General features: G+C 48.9%; 1 protein-coding gene across 5 annotated transcripts in view; it reads right to left on the bottom strand.

The window, feature by feature from the left end:
• NRXN3 (neurexin 3) overlaps nucleotides 1-11779 on the bottom strand; it is a 1308313-nt gene extending 1296534 nt beyond the window's left edge. For all 5 annotated transcript variants that reach the window (XM_087818808.1, XM_087818802.1, XM_087818795.1 and 2 more), the window contains exon 1: nucleotides 11071-11779. In XM_087818808.1, coding sequence (XP_087674934.1) covers nucleotides 11071-11779 — 709 coding nt within the window. The remainder of the gene's footprint in view (nucleotides 1-11070) is intronic.
• Nucleotides 11780-13511: the final 1732 nt, after the last annotated feature.

A 13511-nucleotide genomic window follows, 5' to 3' on the forward strand; every position in this document is an offset into this window, starting at 1 on the left:
CCCATTAGAAAAAATAATTTTACTATGTTCTTCCAATAGACATATATGTCTTTATAAGTAATTTGCATATAAGTTAACCTTACATTTTCATCGTTTCCTTCCTATATCCCCACAGATATAGGCAAGGGGGTCTTGCATGTGCCCCCTTTTCAAGGCCGCTTATCTGGAGAATAACCTTCCCACTCCCTGAAAGGCAGAGGATGTGTATGATCGAACATAAGGGTGGACCTGGCTGCTGAGATCCCAGAGTCATGGAGTCCTTGTTTCGGAGGCACATACACACCAGCACCCACTCCTGACAGGTGTCACTACAGCACCTGCTGCACCCCTCCCAGTGACTAGGCTTGGCAACACTACGTATTTCATGGTCCAACAGCTCTAAGCATCAAAATTCTTCCTCTGTAGCTCTGATCCCTTCCAGTCTCCTGCCCTGTATCCACTCCCTCCTCTATACGGCAGCTCTTCCGATATCCAAGGACAATTATCCTGTCCCCAGTGAGCCTTGTCTTCTCCAGGGAATCCACACAAGCTAATGGGGCCTCTCCATCTCTAGTAACAACAACGTGCCTGCCTCAAACAGCCATTCCACATGCATTTACATGGTCCCAGGCTGGCTGCTGCCTATAATTGTTATAGGAAACCATTGGTTTGTAAACAACAACAACAAAAGTCTTTCTCGTCTGTCCTCAATTAGATTAAACCAAGTGGACTGTGTATGCACTTGACACAGATTCAATGAAAACTTTCCCAGAGTAAACACACCAGTTTTCCCATTAAAGGAGAGAAAGCATTTCCAATGGTGGTCCATGCCACTGTGGTCCAAGTCATATCTGACCTTGCTGATTAAATTATTCAACAGCCATCGCTGAGTTCACATTCCTGGGACCCTGCATCCATCCATACCCACATTAGCAAGCACACAGACACATACATGAACACCAACAGATGTGTATGCATACAAAACATGAATGCACACTCACACGCACACATTATTAAGGCAATGATCATTTATTGAGCACTTGCTTTTTGTCAGATACCAGAGATGTGGCATTTATCATCCAAGCCTGTATGTGCAGTAATTAACAAAGGGAAACAGTTCCACCTTGATTTCATGTCTTATAGTTCTCAAAGACAGCACCTCTTCACATACATTTTTACAACAGGAATTGGGAAACCCACCTGAGCTACTGCAACTTGCATTAAGGATGTGAAAGCCAAAGGGAGCCAAGAGACACGTTAAAACGTAGCCACTGGTTATATATTCTACTAGGGGGAAAAATAGGCCCGATCTGTATTAACACAAGGCTGAAAACTCAACATCGGGATATGCAAACAGCAAAGTTTCTACAGCAACTGAAATCCAACCATCTTCTTCCTATGTGGCCATTACTACATGACTGTGAGGTGGTCAGGCCCATTTCCCAGCACGTGCTTGGGGTCCATGGAGCCTGGCTGGACAACGGGGCCTCCAAGTAGAAGTCAGTGACTCTGGGTATATTGCAATGCTTGGACTTAAAATGATGTCTGTGGGCTTTGCTCTTAAAAGTAAACTATTTTAAACCACAAAATTACAAGACAGGCCTCCTTTCTTTACTGCAGTGTCAGTAAAGTGACGGTCAATAGGGAGGTGGCTGAGAGCCAAGACTAGCCTCCTCCCCTTTGGGGTGCAAGAGGGAATTCTAGTCTATGCCAATGTGGGAATAACATCTTCTAGCCCTGCCTAATCCCTCTCCTAGGAGACTTCTGCCCAATAGTGCCAAAAACACGGGACACCCAGGGCAACCTGGCAGAGGAAGAAGCATTCTCAGCTAGGGCTTATGCTCCCAAGGCCAGTCTCCAGGAGCAGCTACTCAATACTGCTCCATTTCATGCCTGTATCTTTTACTATAAGCATCCTGTTAGGCTTTTTAGCAAAATCTTGATATCCGTTGGGGTGTCTGACCCTGGCGACCAGGATAGGCTTGCCAAGCAAGTCCAATCTAATTTCATTTTCTTCTTTTCCACGGCATTCTAGAACTTCTCATCTTACCGCTGAGCCATTAAGATGTCCAAGGGGCTCCTTGGACATTCAGAGATGCTGAAAGCTAGCTGTGTATGGAGGGTGATGGGACATCTTAGGGGATGAAATAAGGCACAGATTATAAAGCCAGAGATGGGCTAACCATGGATCTTTCAGAGTGCAAGGTCCCAGGAACAGAATGACTGGCGCATGAATCACCTGCTTACATCAGACTCTCTTCCCACATCAATGCCTCCCCCATTGTTTAAGATTCATCACAAGCAGTTAATTCTAAACAACTCAGTGGCATGTGCATCACTAGTGCCACATTAGAGAATCCCTTATGAATCTTGACACCAGGGTTATTTCCTGCAAAGCATCATCCAGAAATGCTAGGACCCACCCGTCCCCCTCACCCACAAGGCCCACTGCTTTCATTAGAATGAGGACCAGTGAGGAAGTGGCTGGGAAGCTGACTTTGGCCTGATGTAGGAAGAGCTAGCTCCCTGAGAGCAGTGATACATCAGGCTGCCTTGAAAAGCACTGAGCCCCTGTCACTGCAGTTGACTGGGTGGGGGGAGGTGGGGGGAGCAAATACACAGTGGAAAAGAGAATGGGAAATGAGTAGTTAGCCTCAGTGACTTTTCAAATCCTCTCCAAACTTATTATTTCATGATTCTTCACAATGTGCCTTGGTTTCCAGTGCACTACATAGGGAAAAGCCATGAGCAGGAGGCCACATAAATGTTGTATGGTCTTCTACATGGTCATGGGATCTGTGTGCGCTTCATTCCATACACAAGAAGAAAACTGACAAGAGGCTCACAAAACATTGCCTCAGCCTGAACTCCAGCCCTGTCTTGCCTGACCCAGATCAAGCAAATACACTGTGGAGTGACTAGTCTTTTAAGAAGTCCATGGGTAAGAGGATTGACACCCTTAGAGCCCACTCTTCCCATTGCCTTCAGCCATCCAAGGCTGACCGTGCAAGAGACAGGACCCCTCTGAACAGGAAAGAAGCCTGAGAGCACCAGGGGGACAATGGGATAGTGAGTGTCCCATGACTCCCCAGCTTTACCAGCCCTTTCCCGCTGTCTGGATCACGGATGAGTGATTTCAGCTGTCCCTCCTTGCATGCCAGGCACTTGTTTCTATTTGAAAGCAACTTATTAAGTAAGTGGTACTCTCACTCTACACTGTCTCTGTTCTCCAGGGGTTACAGGCAGCACATTGTCAATCATCCCTGAAGGAGAGATTATGGAACTGCCTGAAAGGCACCGCCTGCTGGAGTGGAGACACCAGCCCTAGTGTTTCCAACAGCCACTGGGCTACTGAGACTGTCCTCTGAGGACTTCGCACCCGCAAACGGGACCGCTCCAGGAGAACCGAACTGGCAGGCGCGAGGCAAAAACATCAGGAGAGAATCAGATGCGTAGAGTTTCGTGGAGAAACTTGAAGGCAAAGCTCCCCAGGGTCATTTTCTTAGCTACAAAGATACCGTACTTAAATAAAAGCCTCAGTAAAGCCAAAAGGATCCTAAATGTATCTCACAGCTTAAGCTGGGAGCTTCAAGTTGCCCACAGCTCCTGTCGCTGCCTTTCTTTCATCTTCCCACCTTCAGGCCCTCGTGTACCCTCACGGAGTACAGCATCTCCCCATTGTCTCCCCCAAAAGAGTGGAAAGCGTTCAGTTTCCAGGACCACATGCAAAGTCTGTTTTATCAGAGTGGCGCTGGGTGGTTTGGCTGGATGACTATGAGATCAATTTGCTTCTAAAAGCTGCTGGTACTGGTTCTCGGGTTTAAAAAAAATTTTTTTAACTTTGGAAAATACATGATTTAGGAACATTGTGGACATCAGCGGAGGTTTGAGAGCAGATACAGACAATGACACATTTAAAGGGGGCCCTGTATTGCTTTTAAATAGGTCACCCAAAGACATCAATTTCTGGAGAACAGCAGCAGTAATGACAACCCACTGGCACTGTCAGTTCCCAAATAGATCACGGAGACAGGCCTGCAGAGCCACGCTGCCCACCTCTCCTCCGTCAGCCACAGCCTGTCACCTAGAACACAGCCCCCCACCGAGCCGTGGCAAACCAAACATCCCATCTTCAGCTGGGAGAATCTCAGGAAGGGGACTGGGGCGTTCCCTCTGTTCAAACACCAGCTTGTTCCTCTAAACCTACTGCAAACATTTCCAAACACTTCCTCTCTTTACCCACTGGACATCCTCCATGGCTCCTCCTCCCCCACGCCTTCCCAAACCCTATTCCTAGCTCCCCTCCACCCTCCCGCACTCCCTCTCCACGGCTCTTCCTGCCCTGTCGGTTTCGAAGGGAAGGACAGTTCGTCTGTGATGAAGGGTCGTGGGTCATCGGGGAACCACACATTCACCCAAAGCAACATTGCTGTCACTGGACAGCAACACGTCCTCCTAACAGAGGCGGATCCACAGAGCTGGGGCCAGGAGCTTGTGATATTGGGGGTTCCTTAAGAAAAATAATTATAAATGCAAAATGAGGTGGGGGCCTTGAAGAGGCCCGCGTGAGTGAGGATATATAACAATTTCGGTTTCATGGTAAATCCGCCTCTGTAATAATCCCCCCTCCCACACACACACACAAAGGAAAAGAGCAGAATAAACACAGAGAAGGAGTTGGGTTTTGTTTTCTATGGAGAGAGTCAGGAGGCAGCAGGAAAGCGAAAAGGAGTCTGACAGAGTGATCCAGGAGCTCCGTCTTTTACCGCCAACCCCGAGGGGGGTGCTGGGTACTTCCTGGCACCTGGGAAACCAAAGGTAAGTCTGCAGAGGTCATGCTGTCCAGTGATGCTCCAGTGCGGTGTAGTTCGCTCCAGCAGCCTCGGGACCCGGGGGTCCACTCCCAGTCACTTGATTTCAAACCAGGGCCTTGAGGGTGAGAACTGAATGCTCGGAATCATTCATCTCATTCTCTCTCGTGCTCTCACATTCTCTCCTTCTCTCTGGCTGAGAGGAGCGAGTCTCCTGGGTCTGGCCTAGCTGATAACCTCCTACACCAGGAGCTTCACATTTTGCTTGTCATCAGCATCCAGGGAGGCAACGCTCCGTTTCACCATGGAGACACAGGCCATTTGTGTTAATTGAGAAGGGAGCCTAGGAGCAGACATAAAATGCCAGGGTGGGGATCTGGGCTCTCAGGTCCCAGAGCACCTGCCCAACAGGCGGCATCTGAACCTGCCCTCACACCGTCTCAACACTCCTAGGATGTCAGGCACCTGGTGGTATTCAATAATAGTAATAGTAACAATATCATTATTATTTTTGCCCAAGGAAGGGGACCTGACCTTCAGAGCCCTGTCCAAAGCCTCTCTCACTCTAGACCCATCTCTGGGGCCTCACTGCTCTGGACACACACTGTGGGGCCAGTGACTACAGGGCAACAGGAGTCATAAGGGACGACACTTTAGTCCCATCCCCCAAGCACAGCCCACACCCCACCTCTTCTGTCCCATGATGGAGGGAGAGAACCCAGCTGATGGGCAGCTGCCCCAGGAACTGGGAGCCATCTTTCCAGGGCAGCCTGCAAAGGGAGATAGGGGACTTAAAGATAATTAGCCCCCAGCGCTGGGCCTGTGGTGTCTCATTACCAAATGCAAATGCAAGTTCAGTGCCACTCAAGGCTCCTGGCAAAATGCCTGCCGACCCTCAACCCTCCTGAATTTGGGCTGAAGCATCACCCCAGGCCCACCCCCTTTGCAGCCTGCAGCTGGTGTGCAGGCTCTGCAAAGTGAGAAGGCTGCTCTCACCCCACTGAAGTGGGGAAGAGGAAGGGTCTTGTTTCTCTGAAGGCAGCAGAGATGCTGGGGGGGCGGGGGCGCAGTGTAAAAAATTGCTCTTCCCTCAGCAGTTAAAAGAGGGTCTATTGCAGCAAGTGGCAGGCGGCTGCTCTGCCATTTAGCATACAGCATGCCCAGGAAAGCTCATTTGGTAATCAGGAGGAGTGGAGGGAAAAAGAGCAATCAGACCCCTATTCAGGCTCCTAGCGACAGCCCCTGCTGGCTTTGCTGGTCCCACCTAACGCCTGAATGCGGGTGGGGCACTGCATCTGGGAAGCAGCAGTCCGCCTTTGTGTGTTTTAAGGCCCTGTTTCTGTGCTTCAGGCTCCATACCAAGGATAAAGATTCTGAAAGGAGTTAGTCTTTACTCTCTGACTACTCATCACTCCCCTCCAGCCTCCCACGCCCCACCCCCACCTCCCAGACCTTTCAGGGCGACACACATTAGGAACAAAGCCCATTACAATTCTGGATGTGCACTGGGAAGGGGGAAGGGAGATGATTGTGTTTTTACACAAGTTGCCCAAAGGAGGATCCAGCTGTGGCGACCCCTGGTACCCAGCTCCAGCATCCGATGTCTTTGGCCCTTGGTAAATGCTCAGGTAAGCACCTCCTCTTGGAGTACCATTCCATCCTAGTTCTGGCTTTGAGAAATGGGGAGAGAGTCACAAAATTCTCAATAAAAAGAAAAAGGATTAAAATTCACTTTCAGGAAGGCATACCAAGGCCACACAGTGGTGTTGAGCCATCAATCAAACCAACCGAAGTAGGATATCAGCTTCAGACAGTAGGACGGATGGGGGATGGGAGACCATACAACACTGTGCTTGTAATAAGGGTTGGCCTGTCACCAACACCCACCACTATACTTCACTGTAGGATCCCAACACCTGAAAACTTTACAGTTGAGACTCAAGACAAGCAGCTTCCTGTTGGTGCACCTGCCTACGTCAACAGGAAAAGATAGTTGGCCCATGAAATGATATTTGGGAGTAGAGGTCAACCTGTGAGGCCTACTCCATCTTTCCCTGGCCCCACCCCACTGCAACAGGCTGACATCATGCTAAGTGAACTCTTCAGGGAGATTAGTACTGAAATGTATACACCTTGGATACGAATCAATTCTTCATGACCATAAGATTGCTGAGAAATTCAATACATGCACATTCATAATGAAGAATGGATTAAAAATAAACAATCAAGTTTAAACTCATTTCAAGATAATGACAAACTCTCAATGGCACAAGAGGGACCTGCTCTCTAGAGGCAGCTCAGGCTACCTCCTCGTTGCCCAGTGAGCTCCAGCGCTGCCCACAACAGACAGACTGTGCTAAAAAAAACACCAGGTGAATGTGCTGTGCCATAGCTTAAACTAACTTCCAAAGCAGATATGTATCATTTTAGAACCATTTAGAATTATCTACACTTCTGTCCTCCAAGAACATGACTAAAAGACAAGATTAAATGGCAACATGAGCAAATCTGGAGTTAAGCACCAAAATATTTCACTCATAAACATAACATCCAGAAGTAAAAATCTGGACAACTCCTCCCTCCATCATGTGCCAGAATATTCAGCGTGACCATTAATTGCCTTGGGGGTTTCGGAATGAAGTCTCCCCATGTAGGCTGTGTGGAGCTGGGTCTGCAGACAGAGCTAATAGCCTTTCGGCACACGAAAGAGAAGATACTACATCCAGGACCTCCAACCACTAGGCCCAATGCTCCCATAGCAACTGTCTCTGGTGTCCTCTGAGTCCTATCCAGGGAGAATACCCAACAGGGGTTGAAAATAGCCCAAAGCCCATAAAAGAGATAATCCCCTCTATGCATTCCTCCTGAGATGCAGCATGGAGACATTTGGAGCTACCGAAGCATAGAAAGCCAGAGAGGCCAAACAAACATCAACACCACCGGCGTCCAGGAGCTAATGGGCCAGAGAGCGCCTCCAATAGGCCCTGAGCACATCCATCTGAAGCTGCAGGAGCCCGCTCAGCTCTTCCTGCTCTTGAACTGCTAAAGCATGAAGTACAAAATGAATCTTCCACACCCGGTGCAAGCCCTCACACAGTCAAGGGGTAGGGCCCATCCTGCAAATTGGGACAACCAGATGCCTGGTACACAGGACTGACTGCTGGGAGTGAGTCCCCTGGTTTCAGTTCTGTGACCTGTGCAATTGAAAGGGGGAAGAGGAAAGGGAATGAATGGATGCACCCTCACTACCTGCTTCACCACATCATCTTTAGGGAAATGGGAAGCAATTGTCTAGGCGATTTATCTTGTTTTATGCAGATCTGCTTGACACTCAGCAGCTGCTGTGAGTTTTTCCCCTTAATATGTTACAGGTGAGTTTTCCCCGTTTACTCTAAAAATTAACTGTGTGTGGAGAGAACAGATAGTCTCTAAAAGTCTGTTATGCCTTTTTGTGATTGATTAGACATGATAACAATTACCAGGATCAACGGGTTCCAAGCTATCAACAGTAAATTCTGATATGTCCCCAACAGCAGCCCTCGCCTCAACCTCTGCACTGCTCTGTTCCAAGCCAACCAAGTGTTCCCCTTACTCACAGTTTATTTACTCTATTTACGTTAACAGGAGAATAAATGAGCTAAGCTCATTTGTGTTTGCCTTCTACAGATAGAAGTATCGGTCCACAAGATGATCTGAACTCTGTAGAAAGAAATATTATTTAAAAAAAAAAAAAAAAATATATATATATATATATATATATATATATATATATATATATAGTATTTAGCTATTAAAAATTTATCTTGCCAGCTGGTGTGGCTCAGTGGTTGAGTGTCAACCTAGGAATCAAGAGGTCGCCAGATTGATTCCTGACCGGGGCACATAATTGGGTTGTGGGCTCGATTGCCCAGTAGGGGGTGTGCAGGAGGCAGCTGATTGATGATGTTTCTCTCTCGGCAATGTTTCTATCTCTCTATCTCTCTCCCTTCCTCTCTCTCTAAAGATCAATAAAAAATATTTAAAAATTTATCTTCAATCTGCTTCAAAGAAATTCCACTGTAGACCCCCCCACACACACACACACACACACGCACAGAGCAAAACAAAAAGAGAGAGACAGAGAGGGAGAAGACTAATTGTATACATATATAGTATGAGATTCTTCCTGCAGAAAAGTGCTGATCCAGACCTGCCCAGAGGAAATGAGTTCTTTTTCAACACAAAAAATGCAATCAAGGGTAATCAGCAAGTTAGCACCACACTTGCAAACACCCTGCTCCCTAGAAAGGAAGAATGCCAGCTTTCAGTACAAGTTCTGAGGACTGAACAGATCCTTTGGGTGAATGAAAAACAAGTGATCATGTCAGCGTCTTTAGCAAAACTTTCTCCAAAGCCCAGAAGCTTTGGAACAGCAGTCAGCTCCAGAAGGCACCTGCTTGTGAGAAGCACTTCAATAACCACATCCCCAAAGCGGCTTTGTGGGTTGGGGTTGGCTTGGCCTCTCTTCCCCATCCCTTTTTCCAATGGGTCCACTGGGGGGAAACAGAAGCCGGAAAAGAATGACATGCATGTCTTGCCCCTGCCTCTCCTGTGGCCCATCCAAAGGAAGGGAGATCCGATGCCCAACCCAGTAGAGGCAAGAAGCAGCAGAGACCCAGGGGCAATCCTGTGATAGCCCATACATGACCTACACGGAGCCTCCAACCAGGCCCTGAAAGTGTCCTAGGCTCCAGCACATATCACCTGTGAAACAAATTTAGTTTTGATTTTAAAAAAATTTAATAGCTATAAGTAACTAAAATTCTTATCAACTGCAACCTGCTTTAGGGGTTCAGCTCTTCTGGGAAAGTTTGAGGAATACCTGCAGACACCATTTCTCATTGTAAATCTCAAGGCAGTGGGGCTTCACCTCAATGAAGAGATTTTGGAAGTCAGTGCCAAGACACTTACCTGGCCCCACCTCTTGACCTCCCTCAACCTGTGGATTCTCAATCTTGGCTGCACAATCACCAGGGGAGCCTCAAAAATATACAGATGCTTAAACCCCACTCCCACAAGCTTCGGAATAAATTTGGTTCATGCTATGGCCGGAAAGTTTTTGAACTCTTCCAGGTGATCGTAATGTGCAGCCAAGGTTGAGAATCACTATTCTGCCCCATACCATTCCACCACCTCCATGAAGAGACCAGCATGAGATGGCTACACGAACATCTCTAGAAGAATCGAGGGCTTAACTCAAAAAGGATAGGAGGAAGTGTAACCTCCCTGCCAGCTCCTCAACCCAACCTCCCCTCACACATCCATATGGTTAGTTCTCACACACTTGGTCGCTTCAACAGTTCTTCGTACTGAAATCTAGGCCTTTAGTGAGTCCAGGAGTCTAGGAATCTGGATTCTAAGTAAAGCTTGAGCCACTTCTCAGATCTAATCCCAAACAGTCAGAATTTGATAAATAAGGTGAGGGCAACCTAAGCCCTTGGGCAGGAGTCCCTTCCTCCCTCTTCCTGGGAAATTGTCATTCAACTTGGGATGTTCTCCAAGGCTATGCTGAGTGTTGCCAGCTCCTTCAGAGGCTTGACCGGACAACGGTCCTGTCATTTTTTGTGCCTTCCTGTACCATTCTCATACATGGAAAGAAGAACTTCATATGAAAAACCCTAGTGCTAGAAGGAGGAGGTGAGATGACCCATCCCCAGATGCCTCCTGGAGGCACCTCCCTGAAGACTGTGGGAGGAGGGGCACAGCTGAAGAGCTGGGTTTACAATGGGGCCAAGCATGGGCCTGCAATTCATCTACCCTATCTCTTTGCACAGACATTCCTGATGCTGGGAATTATAAGAAGGAAGTAATGGGGAATTTCCCATCCACCCTCAAGGGCCCAATTCTCAAGGGATCAGGAGAGACAGAGATAACCACTTTGCCTACCTCTATCTGATTTCTTGCCCTGTGTTGATCCTGCTAAGCTGTGCTGTGGTGGAAGGAGCTGAGCTAGGCACAGATTCTACAGTCACTCCATTCAGCCCTTTGAGTACAGCCAAACATTTGAGTAAGAAGCCCATGATTGAGTAGCCAGGATTCTCTTTCTGCTGAGATCTGATGGATTTTCCATTGAGACCAAGCAAAGGATTTTCACTACTCCTTGGGGAAAGGACCCGATTATCTAACATGTAGCTAAAGATGCACTTCAATGATAGAGCTGATTTCTATCAGGGCTCTTGGCCTTCACCCAACCCACCAGGTAGGTCTCTTAACAATAGAAGAATAGGAAAGAGGGCCTTACCTTCTGAACAGAGCTTGCCACCATAGCCGGTGGTAGAACAGTCACAGGTGGGATGGCCATCCAGGAGAAAGCAGATCCCTCCATTCTCACAGGGACGGTCACCGCAGGGTCCCTCGGCATCCAACTGGACGCCCTGGCTGCCCAGAAGCCGAGGCTCTGAGTTGCCGTACTTGAGATCTAGGATTAATCCCTTGAAGCCGGGCATGGCCTGTACTCCCTCTAGGGTCAGGGCAGAAGGTCGTATGTCTGCGGGAACTCCGCCCAGGAACAAGTCACTGACCACATCCATGTAGGGCCGCTGGGGCTGCAGCTCCCCAGACCGGCCCTCGCCATCCAGCACCAGCAGCGTGCTCAGGTGGTCGCGGCTCACCATGAGGAAGTGCCAGCCGCTGTCGTTCACCTGCTTGTCGGACAGCACGGTGGTCTCGGTGCAGTCCATGCTGAGGCGGAGCTGCACGCGGCCATCCACCAGGGAGAGGCAGAGGAAGTCGCAGACGCCGCCGTCGTCCAGGTAGAGGAGCAGCCCCGTGGAGACGTTGGTCTTGAACTGGAAGCTCAGGTCGCTGCGCGTGCTGGCATCCCAGCGGAGGTAGCGGGCCCACTGGTTGGGCAGGCCCATGAATTCCAGGCCCAGGCAGAGCCCCAGCAGGGACCCCAGCAGGACGCTCACCTTCAGGGTGAAGAACACCGAGTGCACGGTGAAACTCATCGTGGCTGCCTGCACCGAGCCCCAGGAGCAGCCAGCCAGGGACGGCCCTCAGGGAAGATCCCCCTTCGCAGTGAAGGGAGAGAGGGAGAGAGGGGTTGGGGGACAGAGAGCACACAGAGGAAGAAGTCACACACACAAATATTGAGCGGGTAAGGAAGGAGGAGAGGGGACAAGGCGGCCCCAGACGGGCACGCGAGCAAGAAATTCACGAAAGAGCAGGAAAGGGGGAGCAGAAGAGGAGAGTCAGGCAGGCACAGGGGGGCCTGGAGCGAGGAGCCAAGTGTCTTTCTCCAAGAAAAGATCTCAGCTATCCATGCGGATCCGGAGGCCTTGATTCAAGGAGCAGGAGGTACACGGCGGGGGAAAGCCTTCAGCAGTGCGCTCCTCCCAGCGTGCCCCCAAACGCCCCAGCCAGGGAGGCCAGGGAGACAGTTGGGGTCCGGGGCACCGTGATGGAGGAGTGAGCAGTGAGCTGAGCCAGGTGAAAGGCAGAAACGGGCCAAGAGCCAGTCCTGAAGGCCTACCTCCTAGCAGCGGGGGGCTGCCGGGAGAGGGGCAGCTGGAAGCTGACGGCTGGCGCAGAGCTGGGCCGGGGGCAGGGCGGGAGCGGGCTCAGGCTTCATGGTGTGGGCCAGAGGCAGGCCTGCCCATAACCTCCTTCCCCGGACTCCAGAAAAGGGCCTGCGGGAGAAGGGGGTGGGGAGAGAAGAGAGGAGAGGAAGATTAGGGTGCGTGTCAGGAAGATACTGCATCCTATTTCACAGATAGGGATGGGGCGCTGATGGTGAGCCGGGCTATTCCAGTGGTCCCCACAGCACTTGGTGGTTCAAACGGGACCGAGGATCAGGGTTCTTCCAGAGTCACAGCAGGACTCCGAGCTCAGCTCCTAGTAACACACTCAGTTTTCCCATGTGCAAAAATAGCATAAAACCCCCAAAGCCATAGCAGCACATTTTACAATATTCACATCACAGGGTCATGTCGCCAAAACTTATTTTTAAGATAAGTGTTAACATTTTATACACTCAAATACATACACATAATTTTAACTTATTTACCTATTAAAAGACATGAAAATGACTGAGTTTTTTTTAGATTTTTCATTTCCAACTTGATCATGCTTGAGTGTAGGCGGCCTAAGATAGATTTCCACCTCTAATTTTTGAAAGAAACATTTATAAAAATCTGTGAAAATAAATTAAGGCAAATAATGAGGAAGTGGTAGGGGTAAAGGTCACAGTACATGCCACAGGGCTGAGTTTGAATACTAGTTCTCGTATGTGGGACTTCAAGCACATTCCTTAACCTACTGAGCTTCTATTTCCTCATTTGTAAAGTAGAAAAAAGAATAGCCTCTTTCCAAGGCTGGAGAGAAGATTAAACAAGACCATGCATGGGAAGATCCTAGCCGGAGTCTATATACATAGTAGGTGCTCGGTGAACACCAGGTCCCGTCCTTTCTTATGTCCAGATAGGAAGGGATGAAAAGCGAGTCACTGATGTATGATGTATGTGTGAGTATATGCCTGTCTGTGGAGCGGGGCAGTATATTAAAACACAAATACTTTTTTAAAAATTACGAAAACTGCAGAATGGACAACAAAGGAATAGTTAAGGAATGTTACAGCCCTAGAGCATATTATGTGTATTATATACCGGCTGGAAATGCACCAGCATCCAATCAAGTGGGTGACCTGGTTTCTGAAGGCAGACTCTGGCCCATCTAGCTAAG

This window comes from Miniopterus natalensis, chromosome 1 (assembly GCF_054644295.1).
Source record: "Miniopterus natalensis isolate mMinNat1 chromosome 1, mMinNat1.hap1, whole genome shotgun sequence".
Classification (NCBI taxonomy): Eukaryota; Metazoa; Chordata; class Mammalia; order Chiroptera; family Miniopteridae; genus Miniopterus; species Miniopterus natalensis.